The sequence below is a fragment of the Epinephelus moara genome, chromosome 1, assembly GCF_006386435.1.
Source record: "Epinephelus moara isolate mb chromosome 1, YSFRI_EMoa_1.0, whole genome shotgun sequence".
Taxonomy (NCBI): Eukaryota; Metazoa; Chordata; class Actinopteri; order Perciformes; family Serranidae; genus Epinephelus; species Epinephelus moara.
Genome location: NC_065506.1, coordinates 22078811 through 22101780, shown reverse-complemented (window position 1 = coordinate 22101780; position 22970 = coordinate 22078811). Strand labels below are relative to the sequence as shown.

Sequence of the window (22970 nt, the reverse complement as noted above, 5' to 3'; positions counted from 1 at the left end):
AGATAGACCTACTCCTGAAAAACTCGTGCGCAAGGCTTTTTGTCCCTACGAGGCCACCGTCATTTACCCGACGGGAGGGGTGAGCGAGTGAGCCCTGCAATCTAGAATTTGACCACTGATGTCACTGTTTTCAACCCATTTTACACACTGGCCCTTTAAGGAAATCACTTGTTATATTGATAGACAAGAAAAAACATAAAGGGTCCCTCTGTGTCATTTTTTAATTTTGTTTCCATTCAATACGTTAGCTCGTGAGACAGCCAGATAAGCTTTCAGGAAGTCACTTAAAGATTCAGTCATTCAGGGTATACTGTCCAACCCATCAAAGTTAGTTACTTGGTCAGACCAATAACCAGCCAGTCTGCATTTCTTTGATGGGCGAAAAGAAGCTGTTCCAGTGTTTGGTAACATTCACAGACCTTCTCTGTGGCAACATAAAGAACTTGTGTTCATTGGCAAATAGGGGATAAAATTGATTCAGTGCAATATTTAGATGCTTACTCCCTCAATAATATATTTATGAATAGAAGCCAAGTATTGATATTTCAGTCACATTTGAAGGCTATTAATGGAAGACCACATAATGGTCTTCTATCAAATAAAAAATGATTTGAAACTCTGAGATGTCTCGAACTTCATTTGGCACTTGTGTTTTTTACTGTAATTGATTCTGACATAATTTTCTTATACACTGTGTCTTTCAGCTTGTTACTATTGTAAAAAAAAAATAGTTTTTGAGCTGGTATACAAAGATCATCATTTTTTTGGGTTATAATGGCATTGTGGGTATATCACAATGCTTGGATAGAATATTATATTGGCTACTATGCCGACATATGGCTCAAAAAAAATTATTGTGTCACTGAAAATTTATTAAATTGCCAAAATTACATTTTTATATTCACATTTTTTTCGAGGTTGTGTTGTACATGGTGTTTTAGAAATCCTTGATTGACCCAGATTTCCCCAGTATTAGCCCTTCTCTTCAATAAAGTTGTTTGCTCTGTTTCCTCACAATGAGACAGACCTGAATTTGGTTCCTGGCCCGGGCCTTGTCTGTGTCCCAGATACATGGATTGATCTGTCGAGATTGCTGTCACCTACACTATAGGACAACTCACATAAAGCACAACGCTTTAACGAAATCCAGTCCTGCCCAGTAATCTTGCTCTTTTCCTCCCTCGGCTCGTATTGCACGTTGAATTTTCTCACCCCATAGTTAGGGAAGTTTCTCTGTCTGTACGTCTGTCTGTCTCTCTAGCTTTGGGCAGCTCCTGGGGCTTTTAGACCAAACTCATTAGACAGGGTGAGACCTCTTTAAATAATACATCTCCACTTACACTCCCTCTGTCTCCTCTCTTCTTCCCTTTCAACCTCCCCTCACACTTCCCTCTTTCTTCTCCATCTCTTTCCTTTTCTCTTTAACTACTTCTCATGCTCCTCTCTCTTCCTGTTTTTCATCCTCTCTCTCTTATTCTACCTTCCTCCCACCTCCTCTGTCTGTCTCTGATTTACTCTATATTTTTCGCTCAACATTTCTCTCTCTTTCCTTTTCTCTCCCTCTCGCTGACACACACACACACACACACACACACACACACACACCTCCCATCTTAAACCGCTCTTTTATTGGTTTCCATGGTAACTAAGAGCTGGTGCGAGAAAGAAGGAATTCTCCGTGACTGTTGATAGGGTTGTGTGTGTGTATGTGTGTGTGTGTGTGTGTGAGGGAGAGAGAGAGGGAGACACAGAGAGGTAAAGTGTGTGAGAGAGAGAGAGAGAGAGAGAGACGTAGCTATTACAGAGTGCCGCCTAGAGGCAGTATTCACACACACACACACACACAAACCAACGTACGCACACACCAAATACAGAATACCACTTGTGCTTATACACATGCAAACACACTTGAATGTTCAGTCTTTGAATACACTATATGTTTGGATATCAGTTAAAGAGGAACTCCACACAATTCACTGTTCACATAGTCATAGAGATATATGCATATGATGTTGATACAAGTTTCCAAAAAATAATATATTGTGTGTAAAACCTGCATTTTCTCCTCAAATTTAGGTTTCATGTGTCTTCTTGGATTTGAAAGTTTAGTTCAGCTGGATTCTCTCGCCCCTCCCTAACCAGGATGTAATAGCAAGACTCCGATGTCTAGTATGTATGTCAGTCGTCATGACAAGTATAGACCAGACCGTCATTGTATCATCACCAAGGCCACGGCCCCTTTTTAGGGTAAAGAAATGCGCTGTCACAAACAGGGAGAAACAGGACAATGCTGAAAGCCCAAATTATGTTAGTTATTAATTCATTTAAAAGTTTAAAAATCAAGTAACTTTCCCTGGCATTTCTATTTTTTTTTGCTGTACTGATAACATACCGAACCATGACACCACTAATACTAGTGAATGCTCACTGCCAGTGTTTTAAATGGTTAAATGATGCTGATGACAGTAATTACTGATGATAGCTAACGTTAGCTTTAGTGGGAGGCTGCTGCAATACAGTCACACAGCATAATAACATCAGACTGTGGTCTCTAACCAAATCTCAGCCTAGATCAAACAGTTGGCCATTAACAGGTTGGTTATTTTAGACAACACTTATCCGAACGATACCTGGTGATTCAATCAAATATGTATAGATGTCCCTAAAAGCAATATCCGGCCAGTGTGTTAGGTCATTAATCCACTGGGACAAGACTGAGAGGACATGATGGCAGACCCATCAACACTCATTCATTAACATATTGCAAACACTCAGGTTCAGGCCAGGTTGCAAAATAATTTTTAGGCATGTCCATAAAACTTGTTGAGCAAGTAATAAATGCCTTGAAACGTGTCGAAATTATAATCCAAGCACACGTCAAATTGCATTGACATCAACAGGATCTGCAGTTTTCTATCCAACACAACACATGGGACTGCTGATAACTGTGGTATATCCCATTTAAATGGATATTCAGGGCTGATGTACAGTAATGTTAATCATAATAATCAGCATGGCTAAGGCTGTGTACTGACAAACACACTGGCAGCCTATAGTAAAGCTGCTAGCCCAGCTACAACACAGGCACACAAACAGTTACTCTTGCAAAGGGCTATTGATGTGCCTCTAGTGACTGTCAAACTCCCAGTCTATCTAGTAGCTGCCCATAGCTGGTTAGCTCTGACTACCAATTCTACATCTCAAATCCATGCTACACTGAGTAGTGGTCAGTCAATCTCCCCTGTATCCAGACCCACCAAATCACGCAATACATAGCCACGAGTCCTCGTCTCCTACATTCAGTCCTCCTCTTTTGTTGCATTTCTTGAATGCAGGGAGGGAGGGTGGTTACAGATATTGAGGGTGTTGGATTCACAGAAGTTCACAGCAGGCCATGTTCTCTGTGTTCATGGGGATGTGTATCTGTGATCTTGTATCCCCATGTTATTATGAAACAATGTCTGTGTTCTCATTATCAAGACCTGCATGAAGTTTGTTTGTTGCTAAGATTAAGTTATTGATTGACCACACATAAAAAGTTTTCTTCACTCTGAAATAGCCCTTTTGACCCGACAGCCAAATAGCTATACAAAATGCCTGTGTGTATTTTGAGGATTTCTATGATTTGCACTGTGAACCACACCAGGTCTGGAAAGATTCATAATGCTCTCCCTCTATCATCAAGTCCAGTCATTTCCACTTCACTTTTTCCATCACTACAACAGCATAGTCACATCATACTCACAACTCTGCTACTTTTAACACAGAGCTGAAATCATGACGCCACGTCAGAGCTTCTGCTAGTGATGTGACGTTCGCGAACGAGCCGAGTCTTTGAACCGGCTCTCACAAGTGAACGAGAAATCCCATCACTAGCTTCTGCTTCTGTTCCACTAGCTTCTGTAACTCAGTGCAGTCTCTCATTCAGCATTCCTGTCATCGATCATTGTGAAAAAATGAAGCGTGTTCCTGGAGTCTACTGTTCATACTCAATAAAGGAGACAATCACATCCACTACAGAGCTTAGTATTAGATGTTGAAACCTTTGTTAAACTTCAGCTCACATGAAAATCCCTCAATGCATTGCGTGCACCATTGCAGCTGCATTGTTACATCAATGCATGTATGTTCCATCCATATGCGTAAAATTAATATATCCAACTCTTTAGCTGTAATATGTTCTGTCTAAAAACTTCTCTGCCCTGCTTTCATGTCTGAGCTCACCGCAACCCTTCGACTCGATTCTTTTGTCAAACCATGACATGGGAAATGGTGTTCATTAACCCACTAAAAAACTGAAAATTAAATAAAAAACAGTATTAGTATTACTATCTTAAGAAATTACTGTCCATAAAAAGTGAGCCTCCAGACATACTGTTGTGAAGGCTCTGAACAAGTTGTTATTGTTATTTGCATTAGCACAAATGTAATTTTGATCGGGGCGTCGGTGGCTTAGTGGCAGAGCAGGCGCCCCATGTACACGGCTGTTGCCGCAGCGGCCCGGGTTTGACTCCAGCCTGTGGCCCTTTGCTGCATGTCTCTCCCTCTCTCTCTCCCCCTTTCACACGTCACTATCCTATCAATTTCTCTCTCTCCCCCTTTCACACGTCACTATCCTATCAATTAAAGGCAAAAAATGCCCTAAAAATATATTTGAAAAAAAAAGATAAGGAGTTTTTCTTATGTCTGGAAATAGGAAAGAAAAACAGAAGTTCTCGTTTCGCTTCAGCTCTCTCTTTCATTCACAAATATTTTCCAGTCTCTTCCATTTTACCATTTTTCAGTTGCTGTTACATTACCATTAATGACACCTGAACACTTTCGTCACAGTTATATTCCCTTAAAAGCCTCCCAGTTGCTCAAAGCACATAATTCCCTCCATTCCTGGTAGGCTTTAAATTCGAAACATCTGTAGAAAGTGTTTCATTGACAGTCACTTAACCATTAAAAATGATCAATACCGCTGCTTGCACTGCATTTCTCATGCTCGTTCAGGGACACCTGATGTTTAGGGGGTCCTCTGTTGTCTGTGGCTTCTTGTTTATAAAGGCTGGATGGTAAAATGCTGCAAGATTTCTTACAGACAAGTGGCAGAATGGTGTTCATTTTACTCTATAAAAAGCATATATAAACATGATTTTGCATGAATTGACCTGGCTTCAGTAGATAGTGGTCTTCCTGACAATTCTCTCTTTAACTTATACAGAGGTGCATTGACAGATTGACAGACAGAAACACAAACACATACACTTTATATCCAAAAGTGGCTGGGATTAGTTGTTGTTATGAATGGCAGTTGACAATCCTTTACTTGTACGATTTCTGTGTCATTGGCTTATACATGTAAATAGTGCACAAGCATTAGTGCATTAATTGCTTTTACTATTTTGCAAATCAGTTTTGTGTTAAGATCCCTGAGTTCTTGTTCGAAAATCAACAATATAGTGACGTATATGTGCCATAGACCCTCCAAGTGGCATATACAGCACCATATTTTATTCTCTCTGTGTTTCATGATGAAAGTAAATGGGCTCTATTGTAGTGTTCGCTCCAGAGTTTGTGGTTATTTACATTGTTGTGATGAATCTACTCTCTGAAAAGTCAGTATAAGTGTTCTGTTTATGGTTTTGAAAAAGCTCCTGGAAGAACTGCAAATTGACTTTAAAAGTTTAGGACATTTTCGAAATATTTTCCTGTTCTCTCACTACCACCCCAAAGCTTTGCTGTGTGAGTCTGTGTGTGTGCATATTTTTGAGAGGAAAAGGAAAATGAAACAGAGACAGCGAGAGGTAGGACTACAAAAGTGTTGTGTGTGTGTGTGTGTGTGTGTGTGTGTGTGTGTGTGGATGATCAAAGCGCATAGAATTGTGAGAGAAAGAGAGTGACTTGCATAGCATTTTTTTGCATTTATTTGTGTGTGTGTGTGTGTGTGTGTGTCAGAGGGTGTGAGTGATCAAAGCACATGTGTGTGAAGGCTTTTGATAAGGCTGACACCTGAGCCTAAAGCAGCACCACTAGGGGATTGTGGGTAGATCAAGACAAGACCTCTAGACCTGAGGGTTTGAATGCAGCAGCACAACAAGAATCAATCCCAAAAAAATATCAATCGATACGAGTGCGCGGGATCAGGAGGAGTGGAAAGAAAGAGGGTGATTACTCTGATGCTTTGGGAAACAAGAAGAAAGTAGGAAGAGATAGGAGTGGGGAGGAGGAGGACGAGTGGGTGGGAATACAACAACTGTCTAGCAAAGGAGTAGAAACCAAACCAAGTTTTGCTGTATTTTTCACTCTAGGCATGTAAATTGGTTTTGCTGAGAAAGCCTTAGCCAAGAATTCAAGCCCAGTTTTTATGTCCACACTCACGGTCTCATGGGCTTTGACATGTGTTCCTGATAAGTCCGCAAGGGCTCAGGGCTGTCCCACTGTGAAATCGGCATGTGCTGAGGGCTCTCCGGTGGACTTCTTGAGCCCTTTATGCACAGTTTACACTGAAATGCTGAAGACTTTGCTTGAGGGAATTACACTCAAGGGGGTGTCCAAAATCTTTCCAAAAGAAACACTTAAAGAGCTGTAAAAAAAAAAAAAAAAAAGAGCTAACATTTTCATAGCACCATAGCTGTCTCTATAAGGCAGATGCTATTAGCACCCAGGTGCCTGTAGCCAACAATGCTATATGCATCCAGGGTGTAAATATCCAATGTGGCTATTAATACGCAGGTGTATATATCCTGGGCATCCTAACATGAATGGGTCTTTTTAGCTATTCTGCTAAAGTCTATTTACACAATGTGAATTCAGCAGCTTTATACATCCTAAAAACTAAAAATATAAAGTCAGCCAAGTCTAAAAATACCAAGCCAATATTGATTAACACGGTACAGAAACCCCAGTCTCTTGTGTGAAAGTCCTTTGTTTGAACCATGCACCCACCTCATCTTATTCCCTTCTTGGACTGTTGGCCCTTTATACTACGTCACCTGACTCTCTTTTCTCGTAATATTTACTGCTTTAATCTCAGGGAATATCTGACATTGGTTAGTACTAGCCCTAAACACAACCTTGCTGCCCTAATCTTAATTGCTTTTGACCTCGCCGTGTCAACATGACGAGTAAAAGCCAATCACAGCATGCAGCAGGATCCATAATAATGCGCCGTAGGGATGGGGTAAATGGTCGAAATGCTGCTGTGTGACCATTTTCACCTGGATTCTAATAGACACTCCATAATTATAATTATTTTTATCTGTTTTGATCAAACATTGCTAATAACATTTAGGCTATTATAACATTCTGAAAATGAGCAACAGTGAATTGTATTAGACTACATGCAAAATCCCATCCTCACATCTGAGTGGCCACGGACAGGCCTGAATGACCCAGGCAACATTTTAATTCACAAAGTGCCGGCCCATTTTTGATACAGCAGTTTTAACCTCTGCACCTTCGGGCTCTCACATTTTCACTGAGCACAGAGGTGATGATAATTAAAGTCTGTTAGGGATCCCAGCTGATACCGTGGGTGGATATCGGGACTTGGCCACAGAGGTACGCACACATCGCAACCAAAACATGACAAGGAGAGAAGAGGCTAGGAGAGGTGAGAAAAGAAGCAATACGAATACACCATGAGTGAGTGTGTGTGTGTGTGTGTGTGTGTGTGTGTGTGTGTGTGTGTGTGTGTGTGTGCGCGCGCGCGCGTGTGTGTGTTGGGGGTATGACGTTGACAGATGTGGTTGGTGCTGCTGTTTTGCACGCACACACACACACACACACACACACACACACACACACACACACACACATTCACACACTCATACTAATTTCATCGACCTCTGATGGTCTAACCTGCAGTATGTGTTCACACACAGGGTTTGTAACTTTCTTGGGGGTGCTGAAGATGGATCAAGCTGGTGTTAGGTCTGCTTCTTGTGGGTCATGCAATGGTAGTAGGGATTAATAGGTTTTTTGAAATTGCAGTACGCTGATACAGAAGATCCCACACTGTGCTGGCTCAGTACCACATAAATTCATTCACTTAAGTTTTTATCCCGCTGGGTTTTTGTCAAGAGAAAAGAACTACAGTGAAGAGGGTGCGGCAGAGCTGCCAGCTCAGTTGTAAGAAATGTGTAACTGCTTTACAGCACTTTTCTGGAATTTTTTTTCTCAAGTTTTTAATTTAGCATATGGTAATTAGGGTGGTATTTTGTGCAGCTGTGGCTCTGGAGGTAGAGCGGGTTGCTCACTAATTGGAAGATCAGGAGTTCGATGCCCAGCTTCTCCAGTGTGGTAGTGTGTCTTCTTCAAGCTTGGGTCCTCTACCGGACGCATGGGAGTTTGAGTGTTCTGCGCAGTATCTTAGCTGTTCCTAGGACTGCAGTCTTCTGGACAGAGACCTCAGATGTTGTCCCTGGAATCTGCTGGAACCACTGTCCCAGTTCAGAAGTCATAGCCCGAGTGCTCCGATTACCACTGGCACCACTGTTGCCTTTATGCCCCACATCTTTTCTAGCTCCTCTTTCAGCCCTTAATTTTCAAGCTTCTCGTGTTCCTTCTTCCTCATGTTGCTGTTGCTAGGGATTGCTACATCTATCACCACTGTGTTCTTCTGTTGTTTGTTGATCAAGACAATGTCCAGTTGGTTAGCCATCACCAGTTTGTCAGTCCTGATCTAGAAGTCCCACAAGATCTTAGCTCGGTCATTCTCAACCACCTTAGGAGGTGTCTTCCATTGTGACCTTGGGACTTCCAGCCAATACTCAGTGCAGATGTTTCTGTACACAATGCCAGCCACTTGTTTATGTTGTTGCATGTACACTGTTCCCTCCTGCATCTTGCATATATAAATATATATATGCACAGCTACATGCACAAATACACATGCATACGCACTCAGATCAAAAGCACTATATTTTGGCATTATATAACAAAGCCTTGCAGCCACGAGGGTCCGATTGATACTTAGGGACAACATGAATTTTCTGCTAAACTAAACAACTTTTGAGCCAAATGCAGTGAGTTGGATTTTTTTGAAAAATATGTAAGAATAATATATTAGAGTAGCAATATGCTCGCCAGCTTTGAGTGCAATGGGCAGTGCTCCCAGCAGCAGGGGAAAAAAAGCTATGAAGAGACACACGATTAAAATTTGAATGCATCATTTCAATATAACATCTCTTTATGACTGAGGCGGAAAAAGGGATGAAACTGTTTCATATTGTTACCTATAGGAGTTGCAGTGGGGTCTGTAAGTGTTAATGCATTGACATTTTTGTATTGTTTTGGCTTTGAATCCTGCAAGCTGGATTCAAGTGAAACAGTGACAATGTTGTTAAAGTGCTGACCTTCAGCTCTAAGCTTATTGAAGGACGTTGACATCCATAGTGTGTTTACAATGTCCTCCAATTTAATGACATTGCAGGAGAATGATGATTCTAATGTACAGGCAAGACAACCAAAGAGTATTTTACGACCAAACAGAAGAATGTGCCTCTCTTGCCAGTTCAGTCACCCGACCTCAGTCCAACTGATCTTACTTTTCAGGAAACAAACAATAAGTGAAGCTGGCTGCAGTACAAGTCTGGCAGCGCTTCACTTGGGAAGATACCAAGTGTATGCTGATGTCTGTGGGCTTAAGACTTCAGTCACTCACTTATTTATTTATTTTAACCTTTATTTATTCAGGGGAGTTTGAGCCAAGCTCTCTTTTTCAGAAGGGCCATGATCACTCTTGCACAGTTGCACACATTCACACCTGGAAGCTGCCCAGCACAACCTCTGTCTGATCTGTCAGCCGGCTGGGGGTTAAGGGCTTTGCAGTGATAGTTAGGAGAGAGGGGCAAGTGTTTCTCATTCACTCGCTTCACCCAGATTTATCCTGCAGGTCAAGCGAAGGGACCGAACAGCGCATATAATGATTTAATTTAAGTTTCCTCAAACTTTTTCCAATACATTTTGTTTCCTGGGGAACTAGATTTAGAAATTGCTGCAATCCCTATAAAGTTCATCTGATGTGAATATAAACACCCTCAAGTATATGCTGAATGTCAGCACTTACACTGAAAAATCATTGTTTAATTTCAAATTCAGTATGCTAACTTACAAAAATGAGTCACTGTGAAATTCACTGCATACATCCATTCTCTACATTATTTCACACTGTTCAGAGTTGTGGGGTTCCCAGCATGCACTGGGTGAGAGGCAGTGTACCCCCTGGACGGACAGATAGACAGTCTGTCTAGGGGCTAGCACATATAAATAGGCAAGCTTTTACACACACACACACACACACACACACACACACACACACACACACACACGTCAATGAACAATTGACATTTACTGCAGAGCCACCCTCTAAAGTGATTTCCCTACAAACCCACCTAAACGAGGCCAGGTCTTACCTAGCACCACCTAAATCTTACCACCGACTATGTGCCTATGACTCTCAGTCACATTTGCTGAGTGTACATGAAAACACATTACAGATTTGCACTGAGCCTTTCATTCAATTTGCACTTGCAGTGTGTGAAATTAGCATCATGTTTACAAAGGCAATAGCTTATTATGCAGTAAGTGACTGGCTCTGCCTTTTAGATGCATTTTGTGAGGAGCACTCAAAAGGTGCAAATCAAAGTGGCTTTTTTTCCTGAGACCAAGGTCACAAGATAATGAGATTCAAAAACATTTATTAAAACGGAAACTAAGAAACATGTATCACTCAGAAAATTTAAAGTATGATCTTAGTTTATTGAAGGATTTGCAAAAATTAATCCAATAGGCATCATTAATCAACTTCTAAGTGAATGAAAAGGAAACATTTTAAAAATCAAATGAAAGCAATGCCAGTGGAGCAGGTGCAGCAGCACTGGTATCATTCCAATACAAAAACACTTCATCAAGTAACTAAAAGGGATCTGATACCTATAAATAACAAATATTCCCTAACACATCATTAAAACACTTTGTCAAAAAAACAATTTACTCACCATGACTTTAAGTCTGCAAGGCTGGCAGGCTGTTTGACTGATAAAATACTATATAAGACAGGACTTCAGACCACCATAGTTGCCGTGGATATGACCTGCAACATGTCATATTACAAAACAATGCAAAGTATAAGTTATAGAATGGCTTATTAAGGTTTTAGTGGGTATTAAAAGAAAATTAATTCATATTGGATTGGCACTGGCAGATATTCTATGCTGTCCTTTCAGTATTGAGCCATCTCTGAAATGATACAGCTGATGGCTCCTTTTAATCCCAGTTAGAGTTCGATTTAAATGACCACAGAGCCATAACTCAGATTGCCCTCTTTGTTTGGTGTTATTGAATTTTCAGATAGTGTGTCCATATGCTGCTTTCTCTTCATTTCTTAAAAAGCTGATTTTTATTGTCCAGCGCAGCTCCCCTGCACATCTTTAAATTATGTGTTTAGGCTTTGTCTGCTGAGATTTCTAAAAAAAAAAAAAAATATATATATATATATATATATATATATATTGTAGGTTAATTAAATTCTCTCTCTTCCCATTGCAACCTTTTTTTTAATACATCTGCACAATGTTGCACCTGCTCTTTAAAGGTGAATAACTTCCCACACATGGCCTTTGCAAATTGTCTGAACATTATTAAGTGCAGATTTGCTCTTATATCATCCTGCCATTTACACAGTCCTTCTCTAAATGCATATGCATAAACAACGTAATCGGGCAGAGTGCCCTTCTAGCCTGGTCAGTCTGTTTGATGAATGACATGAAAGTCTTAAAGCACAGAGTGTGTCTGAAGTTGCAAAAGGCTTTGTCTTCTCTCCTTGGAAAATATGTGCTGTGCAAAACACGTTACCAGTACCTAAAACATGACTTTCAAATAAGCTTTTTTTTTTTTTTTTTTTTTTTTCAGAACTTTGTAATAAAAAAATTAATTCCTTTTTCTGTCTCTCTGCAGCTCCATGTGGAGGACAGTACGGTGGATCTGAAGGAGTCGTATTGTCTCCAAACTACCCTCTAAACTACACGACAAGACAGACCTGCTCCTACTACATTACTGTATCCTCACAGTTTGGTAAGTACATAAATGATCACACCATACTTTCGCACATTGGATTTATAATTGAAACACAAACACAAATTTAATTTATCTCTTCATTTTTATTTTTTTATTTGTCTTCTTGCCTGTTCATCTTCTTCAGTGGTGTTTGGTCAGTTTGCTGTATTCCAGACAGCAATGAACGACTCGGTGGAGCTGTTTGACGGAGCAAATGAGAATGCTCGATTGCTCAGCTCCCTGGCTGGGTCACATTCAGGTGAGTCTCCTATTGGCTGCTGTTAGTGTCACACACAGCTAAAGGAATGCTACTGGGCCACGCTGCCATAAAAGACACTGTTGTTTGAGTGTTTTGCTCACTTATTGTGACTATGTGTAACATTATATTTTTGAAAAAGCAGCCGTTCAGTTCAAATGTTTGAACTTTTCCCCCATTTTACTTTTTCTGTGCTCCTGAGCACATCTTTGAAAGAGAAAAATAATGAAATCGTCTGTAAGAAAGCAGCTCTTGGGGGCTGTAGAACACAGCACCAGTGGTCGTTATCACAATTTATTTGACAGTGATGTATTTGGTGAAAATCCATTATGGGTTATCTTTACAAGAAGAAATCAGCAGTGGAAAGCGCCTCACTGGGGCCATACAATATAGAGTAGCACTGATACTCCTTAACACAATCCTCCCTGGGTTTCCCTATCCTCCAAGTTTGAGTCATCCCAGCTCCGAAACATATCGAGTCACTGCACAGTAACACACTCAGCATGCATCGAGATTGAAAGATGAGGCAAAATCTATATAGACGACTTGGTAGAAAGAATGAAATATGAAGAAATATTGATAACATAGTTGTTAGCGAAATGTGCTCTCATTGCCTCAGAGTTACGTGTTCTTCTGTTGTGTGTCATGACCAGGGGGCATGCTGCAGGGGAATCCCGCTGGAATTGGCATTTAGTTTCTTTCTGTAGAAATCAGGGCTTTTAAAATATTTTCTTTGTAATGTTTATTCAGTTGTGTGCTTGTAGAACCGTAAGAAAAATGAAAGCTGTTTAATAAAGGCACGCAACTGCCAATAAAATTGTTTTTCCAATATTGAAGTACTGTAGAGTTTGATGATTAAAACATCAATCAAAATAGAGAAAACACAAACATATCTGGATAGATACGATAGTTCCCTGGAGCATTTCTTTCTATTTTTACACTGCAGTTTACTTTTTTTTTTTTGCCTTTTTTATGTTCTCTTTCCCTCATTGAGTAGATCAGTGAGCCTATTGCAACATAATATGAACTAGGAGGATGTGACAGTTTTTGTTTGGCTAAATGTAGATGCACATTATGCAATTTCTTTCTTTCCAAATACTATCCATCTGAGTTAGTTCAAAGGAAAGAGGCCAGTTTATGTAATGTAGAATGGGTGGCTTATTCCTTAAAGTTAATTTGGGTTGGAAATTCCCCTTTTGGCTAAAAGTGGCAGCAAGGAATGAAACACACCAGGCTTTACAAAATAATGTTAGCCGCATCATTACCCTATCACACACGCACGCATACCCGCGCACACACACTCAGGCAAACAGCTTTGTAGCACATTGTTCCAGCTAACTGACTGATTATCCTGACACACAAACATATTAACACACATATACGCACACCAAACGTACACATACACGCACCCATCCCGACGCAGCTAATGATGGTTCTAAATGTCAGCCACACCAGACCATGTTTTTCTCATTTATCACTGTTATTTGGTTTGCTTCAGTGTGTCTGTGTGCGTATAAATCTGTGTGTATGAGCCTGTGAGTTGGTGTGTGTACTTGTTCTCGCATTCTTATTCTTGTGAGGACCACATTTCCCCATGCGGTGAAAATGAGGGAGAGATCCCTGCCTGAATGTAAAGCAGTACAGTTAAATGTATGATTATGAGTGTTTGTGGAACAGACAGGTTGTGTATGTTTGTGAGCGTGCGTGCACTGCAAAAAACCAACTTGCAACAACAAGGAAAAAAAGCAATAAAATGGGAAAAATATTACTTGTAATAAACAAAATGATCTCCCAACAGAATAAGAAGACTTCACTTGCCGAGTAAAAATATCTAGACACAAAGATGCCACAGATAGCTTATAATTATCCAGACTGAATCAAGTACATCTGTTTGGATAAAGAGAAAAGATTAAAGAATTATTTTCTCAATATGTAGGAAAATGTGCTTGAATTAAGTAAATTCTGGTGCAATTATCTTGAAACAAGGCTATATGTTAAGGGATTATATGGTAAAATCATTACAGCTACACTAAAAACAAATGCATATTCCTAGAAACAAAGAAAATATTTTAAGATTTTTTTCTCCAACTTAGAGAAAGAGAACTATGCTTGTTTTAAAGGAAGATTTTACATTCTTACATGTTATTCCTATGGTCTAAGAAAATACAGGTGAACATGAAAAATTCTCTCCTAAATCCAAAAACTAGAGTGCTAAAATTCAAATTTGTGATGTCATAGGGTATAAAATCTGGAGCTGCTCCACTGACAATGAATTGTGGAAGATGTTATAGATGACACTGAGAGCACCCAGGGAAAGGTTCTGAGTATATGGCTACATTTTCTGTTTCAGAGCTGAGAACAGTACAATAGAATAAAACTCATTTGGGTATAAAAAAAAACAAAAACAAACAAACATTCTGTGACTCCATAGTCTCCCATTCATTGTGTATGGAGTAGCTCCAGACTTTATACTTGATGACATCACAAGTTTGAGACTTACTTTTCTGCTTTCTGGCTCTGAGAGAGAGTAGCTTACATTCACAAATATTAATTGAACTTTCTTAGGCCATGGAAATAACTTATTATACTTCTTATTTTAGCTGGTGTTCCCCTTTAATACCCCCATTCATAGGATTTGTATCTTTGAGGTCTCTTTTGTAAAGTACAAGCCAGCCACCGTATAATTTTCCGACCCCCACAAGACGGGTCCATGTCATTGGTCCGACAGCCCATTGGTCCGACATCCCATTAGTCCGACGTCCTGTTGTTCTGATATGTGATTATACTAGGCTATTCTGTATTTGTGTACCATAGAGGATCAGCAAACGCAACAAAAGTAGGCTACTGGTCGAGATACAAGTGCCATAGAGAGAAGAGAGTGAAACACCATAACCTCCTGTTATTAACTCTGGGGTCGGGGTTGTGTGGGGAGCTCTACGCGGTGCTGAACAGCTCCCGGCAGGCGTATTTTTACCTTGATGGTGCGCCGCGACCGGCTCTGGGTCAGCTGGGAAAGGCTTGAGGCGAAGCAGGCTCACAGCTTATGTGTTTGCCACTTTCTTTTTCATTTTAACCCACACCACGATCTTTTCCTAACCCTAACCAAGTGGTTTTTGTGCCTAAACCTAACCAGACCTTAACCACAGGGCATCATGATGATTTCGGAACAACAGGACTTCGGAACAATGGTTTTAATATGGTCCGAACAATGGGATGTCGGACCAATGGGCTGTCGGACCAATGGGTAGTTCCCCACAGGACAGGCCTTCCCAAGCGGGGATTCCAACTGGCAATCCTGTGGTTCCCCATGTGGGTTCACTATTGTCATCTAACATATCCACTGTGGACTCTCTTCAAAATGTGCCTGCGTACTGGTCTAGCCAATCCAGAGTCTGAATTTTAGTGGATGAAGGCAACAAGTGCCTGCAAAAGTCCCAGTCACATAATAACAACAGCAACTTTAAGATAGGCTTCAAATAAGAAAACCTGACATTTGGAAAAAGCGATTTTATACTGGTCAGTGTCGATCAAACCATTACTCAAAACGATCAAAAAGTTACTCAGAACCAGTAATAAAATCTTAGTGACAGGTTATGATTTTTTTGTTTTGTTCGTCAATTATGGCTGGAAAAGCTTGAAACAAAAACATAAAAACTGCCCTTTATATTCTCAGACAAAAAAAAACAAGCATACATTGCCTTGATTTATGGAACGTCATCTTACTTAGATTTCATTTTTTGAAGTGTGTGTTCATGTGGAACTGTTTGTGTTATGTTCAGTGTCTCAATTGTTTGCAAAGCCTTTTAAATCAACTGCTGTATACGTTCAGGAGAGAAAGTTAGTTTTATCACATTCATTTTCAAATCATGATATGTGTGTGTGATTATTTGTCCCAGGAGAGACATTGCCATTGGCAACTTCCAATCAGATCATGCTGCGGTTCAATGCTAAGAGCGGCCAGTCAGCTAGAGGCTTTCATTTCGTCTACCAAGGTAACTGACACTCTGTTTCTCTATCTCCCTTTAGCTCAAATGCACACATAATAAGTTACCTTCGATTTAAGTTCAACATGGAATTCTCTGCTGATGACTGTATTTCTGTTTTTTTTCCTCTTCTCATATTATGTAATGGCTGTCATCACTGTAGCTGTGCCTCGAACCAGTGACAGTCAGTGCAGTTCAGTGCCGGAGCCTCGGTACGGCAGGCGGATCGGTTCAGAGTTCTCAGCTGGCTCTGTGGTCCGGTTCGAGTGTAGTCCAGGGTATCTACTGAAAGGATCAAGTGCTATCCGGTGCCAGGCTGTGCCAGGTGCCCTCGCACAGTGGAATGCAACAACACCAAGCTGTATAGGTAACTGACCCTGAAATGTATAGAGAATGTACCCAGCTAACAAACACAGCTCTAAAGTAAGAAATCAGCCTTTCTGTGAATCAGCCGCTACAGTCAGAGACATTAATTCTAACAAACTAAATGTATGCCTGCGTGAAATCTCTCTCTGCTGAGAGCAGGCCTTTTGCAAACAGCCTCAACTGTCACCTCAGTTTATACCATAAATAATGTTTATCATATTTTCTCTCTCTGGCTCCCTGTAGTGGTAATTTGAACACCATATTGTCCCAGGGTACGCAGAGCAATACTCCAACAACCTGTCTTATCTGTTAGCTATTTAGTTAATAAACTTTGCCAAGAAATTCATATTTTATGTCTCATTCTAGTTCCCTGCAGTGGCAATTTGACTGAACGTCGCGGTACAATACTTTCTCCTGGCTATCCTGAACCCTACCCAAACAGTCTCAACTGTCTGTGGAGGATCCATGTCAGCGAAGGCGCTGGGATACAGGTACGGATATGTATACACTTATGAATGAATATATAACTTTGGAAGATGCACATAAACTTGGAAGTTGTTATGTTCATTTGTTTTCATTGTTTCCTACTTAGATCCAAGTGATGACGTTTGCTACTGAGCACAACTGGGACTCTCTGGAGATCTACGATGGAGGAGACATGACAGCTCCTAAATTAGGGTCATTTTCTGGTATGACAATACGCTCACACACACACACACACACACACAAACATAAACACACAAACTTGTGCACAGGCACCCATGCACACAAACACTCTAGAGATCTATGATGGATGAGATATGACAGCTCTTAAACTATAGATACACACACACGCACACAGATTGACAGACACACACACACCCACAAGATCTATGAAGAATTAGATATGACAGGTCTTAAACTATACATACACACACATGCGCTATACACTGGAGATCTTTGACGGATGAGTTGTACTACCCAAAACATGATATATGTCTTCAATAAATAATAAATGTTAAAAAAAAAAGACTGAATTCTTCCGATTTTTGGGCAGTGAGTGAGAGGAAGAGAAGAAAGGAGGAAGGGAAGAGTTTCACCATGAGGTTGAGTGAAGGGTTGAATAAAAAGAGAGACAGAAGGAGAGGAAGAAGACAGGGATAAAGAATGATCTAACCTTTTACAATTTCCCAGCGGAGTTTCCCCTGTGACCTGCCCCAAGCACATACCTGTCACACACCTATCACACATAAAACATGCCGCCCATAGGGCAACACGCACACACACACACACAAATGACTGTGCCCTTCTTGAGAAAGCACACTGGGGAGCTGCCCACTTTAACCACAGTGATCTGATGTTGGCTACTGAGCAGCTTCACTGGGGCACATGAGGGTTGCTTCACATAAGGACACCAAAATGCTAGCTGTCCATGGAGGGCGACGGGTCATTCACCTTCTCTAAACATAATTTCCCAGCTGCTCTTGGGATTTAAAGGGAAACTACACCCATTTCAAAAATTCATACATGTTACTCCTATAATCTAAGACAGTCCAAAACATCAGTAATAATAATAATAATAATAAACTTTATTTATATAGAACCTTTCATACAGGAAATGCAGCACAAGGTGCTTTACAATAAGGGCATTATAAGCACTGAGTGCTTCACATGAAGACAGACAACATAAAAAAGAGCTGATTCATAAAATCGTAGAGTTGTAAAACTATAAATCATAAAATCAGTTAAGATTTTAAAAGAGTTGCAGCAGCATGAAGCGTAAACAAAAAGGAAAAGCATAACAAGAAAGAGTTTTAGACCTGTATCAGGAAAGTCAGAGCTAGTTAAAGGCTAAAGTGAACTGCTACATTTTTAGCTTGACAAAGGCTGCATCCCTGATCTTCTTCTGACTGTTGCTGGAAGTAATCATGAGCAATTCTCTCTCAAATCCAAAAACTAGAGTGCTAAACCTTGTGATGTCATAGGGTATAAAGTCTGGAGCTGCTCCACAGACAATGAATTAGGAAAGATTTCATAGATGACAGTGAGAGCACACAGGGAAATGTTCTGAGAATGTGGGTACATTTTCTGTTCCTGAACTGAGAACACTACAATAGAATGAAGCTCATTTGGTTACAAAAAAAGAAAACAAACATTCTCTGGGTCCATAAAATCAGGCTTCTATTCATTGTTGATGGAGCAGCTCCAGACTTTGTACTAGATAACATCACAAGTTTGAGACTTCCTTCTCTGGTTTCTGGCTTTGAAAGAGAGTAGCTCATGATCACAGATATTGATTAAACTCTTGCAGGTAATGGAAATAACAGTGTTCTCCTTTAAACAAGACTAGCTGAAAAAGCATCACCATGTGTTTGTAAAGCTCCAGTGTGTAGGATTTACAGCGCATCTATCAGCAGAAATGGATTATAATATTCATTAGTTCATAATCACATGAAAATCAGTCGTATTTCCGTTACCTTAGAATGAGCTGTTTATATCTTCATGCAGAGCAGGTCCCCTCCCATAGAGTCCACCATGTTGTTCTACAGTAGCCCAAATTGGGCAAATCAAACACTGGCATTAGATAGGTCTGTTCAGGTTTTTGCATCAGCCACCATAGTTCTCCTACATGCTTGGCACGGGAGAGAAGTTTCAGTTGTTTGCAAACTGCAGCCTCACTGTTAGATGCCACTAAATTCTACACACTAGCCCTTTAGCATTATTTCTTCATGTATGCACAGTGTTGTGTTACGATGCAATTTTTTTTATTTCTGTTGTATGTTTATTGCTTCGTTCAAAATAACATTCTAGCATACTATCCATACTAAGTTTGATGTAAAATACAGTAGGTAGTGTGTTCCAACTGCGCAATATGTGGACTTTGTGTGTGAAATGCCCATATGTATACTAAATTAGTAAGATATTCTAAATATGAGATATGAGCTTACTGGACACACTCAACTGCCCAAGAATGTATTGCGGCTCTCCATACTGTCAATGGCAGACTGCAAGGCAGATGGTTTAAATAATTAACTGTTGGATAAAACAATTACAAATGATGTTGAATGACGTTAAGCTCAGTTAAGAGGAAAAGCACCAGAGCTCACATGAAATGTACTGTAAAAAACATAATTTACACTGAAATATTTAATGATTTTAATTTGCCTTTAGATAATACTGGATATTTTAAATTAACTGGAGGAGGAAATTTGCACTTGTGAATTTTAATTTAACCATTGCTCGGACAGGTAACATCATGATCTGTATATTTGTGTGATGCCGAGAAGACTGCTTGACTGTACTTCAGTATGAACAGCCTGCTGGCAATAGCACACTCAAATGTTGATTTAATAAGCAGTGTGCAGTACATATAAGTTTAGTATGTATAGACAGTATGTTAGTATGTGATTTTGAACACAGTGTTTCTGTGTCCTTTACAGGAACTACTGCTCCTGCTCTCCTCAACTCAACGTCCAATCAGCTCCTTCTGCACTTTCAGAGTGACATCAGTGTGGTGGCAGCAGGTTTTCACCTTGAATATAAAAGTAAGTCAAAGCTTTTAACATAGTCAGACAGACAGAAATGCAGACAGACAATAGAGAGATAGAGAGATGAAATGATCATCATTGGTTGCTTTTAAAAAAAATATATACTGCTGAGGTAAAAAAAAAAACACTAAGTAGTGAATATTGGTTGCCTTCTCATCAGAACCTACAAATGCACACAAACCCACAGAGACACACACATACACACATTGTTGCAGCCAAAGCTTCAACTTCAAATAACAAGAGTCAGTGACCTGAACTGGTACTGCCCGAAAGCATACACACATACTGGGACCCAAATTGGAGTGCACACGCTGAACACAAACCTAGATCGACGTAAAGGGAAACACATAGACTAAAGCATATACATGCACATATGCAATTGGTTTTGCTAGTTTCATACATGCACATAATTCCAAAAGATGGCACACACACACACACACACACACACAAATGTGTAGACAGACAAAGGTATAGACATGGATATTAACATCATGCATTTCCACACATACACACCTGTCAGGGCATGGTTGTGCTTTTCAGTCCTTTGTAGTTGTTTTAGCTTAGAATCACTTCTAGATCAATGAACATGTCCCCGTTTGTGAGTATGTGTGAGAGCATTAGTGTGTGTTTGCACGCACAGCTCTTTGTGTGTGTCAGCATGCGTGTGTGTAGGTAAGTGCACACATTTGTGGGTCGATGGCTTGCATTTATTTTATTTTTTTCCAAATTAGATTCAGTCTAATCAGGTCATGTTGGTCTGGGGTCTGTGTGCCACTATGTGTAATACCTGAGTGGATCCGAGCGTACCTGGGATCAGCTCTGATCATATGCTGAATCATAATCATAACAGGACAAAAATGGGGACTATGAAATGCAGGAAAATGACGTGTGTACCTACATTTTTTGACCATGGCTGCTTGTTTATTTGTGGGGCAGCATGCTCCTGTCACCGCTGGTGTCGTCTCTGGCTATGTGGGTCGGTTTGAATCAAGTCTGACTGTAGTTTTTCAGATGGGGTCTCTTGTTTTCTGTTAAACAACCTTACAGTATGCACATGGATTTCAGGATAGGCTTTCCTTGGTGTCTCTGCCTTTGTGTATGTCAGTGTCCTCTATTATGTGGCAAAACCAACACATCACACACCATTTCATAATGTCTGTCAGCAAGCAGGCTTTTTGCTGTTATCACTGAAACCAAGTCCAAATACAGCATGCTGAGAACTGAAGTCTTTTCCAAGATTACCTTCACAAAATGTATCAAACATTACACGGCCATAAGAGCTCTTTCAGGACTCAGATGGTAGTTTTGCTTATCTCAAAAAGAGTGCCAACACTTTAATCTGTAGCAGATTTTGTTCCAAGTTTGGCTGAGAGGTTCTTTACAGGAGGTCTTGCCACAAAGTAGGCTTTTAACTTTTTTCATTAAACAAAGTTTTGCTGAAATCGGTCAACTTACCTGTTCAGTAGCTGATAAGAACGGAGGCACCAACGTAATTATTTGCCCTTAGATGACTGTTCATACTGATTCTCTTTTTGAACACAGTAGTAAAAAAGTAGTATTACCCCAAAAAAGACTCTTGTTAATGATTTTCATATGAATAATATTATTCGAAAACCTGGATTGGTGTTACAGGTTTAGAATTGTTTCTAGCACAATGTGTTGTGTACCAATCTTTCACTGCTCCATTGGCGTAGGGGGACACATCCCCTTAATATATAGAACATGTGTACTCGTTCCCATCAATAAAAACATGTAAGTAGCTATCCATCCATCCATCCATCCATTTTCATCCGTTTATCTGGTATGGGGCCAGGTCGCGGGGCAGCAGGCCAAGCAAAGCACCCTAGACATCCCTCTCCCCAGCAATGCTTTCCAGCTCCTCCTGGGGAACCTCGAGGTGTTCCCAGATCAGATAAGATACGTAATCCCTCCAGCATGTTCTGGGTCTGCCCCAGGGCCTCCTACCAGTGGGACGTGCCCAGAACACCTCTAACGGGAGGCGCCCAGGAGCAGAGTTGGGTATAACGCGTTACAAAGTAATGTGTTAGAGTACTTTGATTACTTTTTGCAGTAACAAGTAACCTAACGCGTTAGTTTGAGTAATCAAATACTTAAGTACATTTTCAAACAAGACATCAGTTACTTCCGTTACTTTTAGAACGCTGGTCCTTCAGCTCTGAAAGAGCAATGGCTGTCTTTGGTTCTAATAACGGAGATAACGTTAAACCTATCAGTCTGAAATAAGCCACGGAACTTGTGGCTCGCTACGTGGTCGGAGAAATGCTGTCGTTGTCTACGGTGGAGTCTCAATAGGTGGAGGAGGACTCGCTGACAGACATATTTCAGACTCAGGACTTGCGGACTCGCTGACAGACATATTTCAGACTCAGGACTTGCATTATGCCTGGAACACGCTACACGCTGGTACTCACCAATTATCCCCGGTCGTCTTTCACGGCGTGTGTGATGTCATCGGGTTATTCTTGTCCTATTTTTATTTTACTATTATTTGAGTCACTGTCTGTTCATGTGCCAGCTGACATGTTGGTGTAGTCACCTAAAAGCATCAGCAGATGGCAGGAGCTACATTTGAAGCGCCATATGTANTATTTGAGTCACTGTGTGTCTGTTCATGTGCCAGCCGACATGTTGTTGTAGTCACCTAAAAGCGTCAGCAGATGCCAGGAGCTACATTTGAAGCACCGTACGTAAACTGTCAAGCTACTGTATCTTCCACAGGAAGTTCTGACAAATGTTTCAGAATAAAAGCCTATTTAGAAAATGGAGGGATTCTCT

The 22970-nt window shown here is 40.5% G+C and overlaps 1 protein-coding gene across 1 annotated transcript in view; it reads left to right on the top strand.

Annotated features, from left to right (window-relative positions):
• The window catches only part of LOC126393459 (CUB and sushi domain-containing protein 1-like), a 316678-nt gene that overhangs the window by 198380 nt on the left and 95328 nt on the right, over window positions 1-22970 (top strand). Inside the window, exons 31-37 of the mRNA XM_050049648.1 lie at window positions 11944-12060; window positions 12188-12301; window positions 16195-16290; window positions 16445-16648; window positions 17014-17138; window positions 17240-17336; window positions 20067-20171. Coding sequence (XP_049905605.1) covers window positions 11944-12060; window positions 12188-12301; window positions 16195-16290; window positions 16445-16648; window positions 17014-17138; window positions 17240-17336; window positions 20067-20171 — 858 coding nt within the window. The remainder of the gene's footprint in view (window positions 1-11943; window positions 12061-12187; window positions 12302-16194; window positions 16291-16444; window positions 16649-17013; window positions 17139-17239; window positions 17337-20066; window positions 20172-22970) is intronic.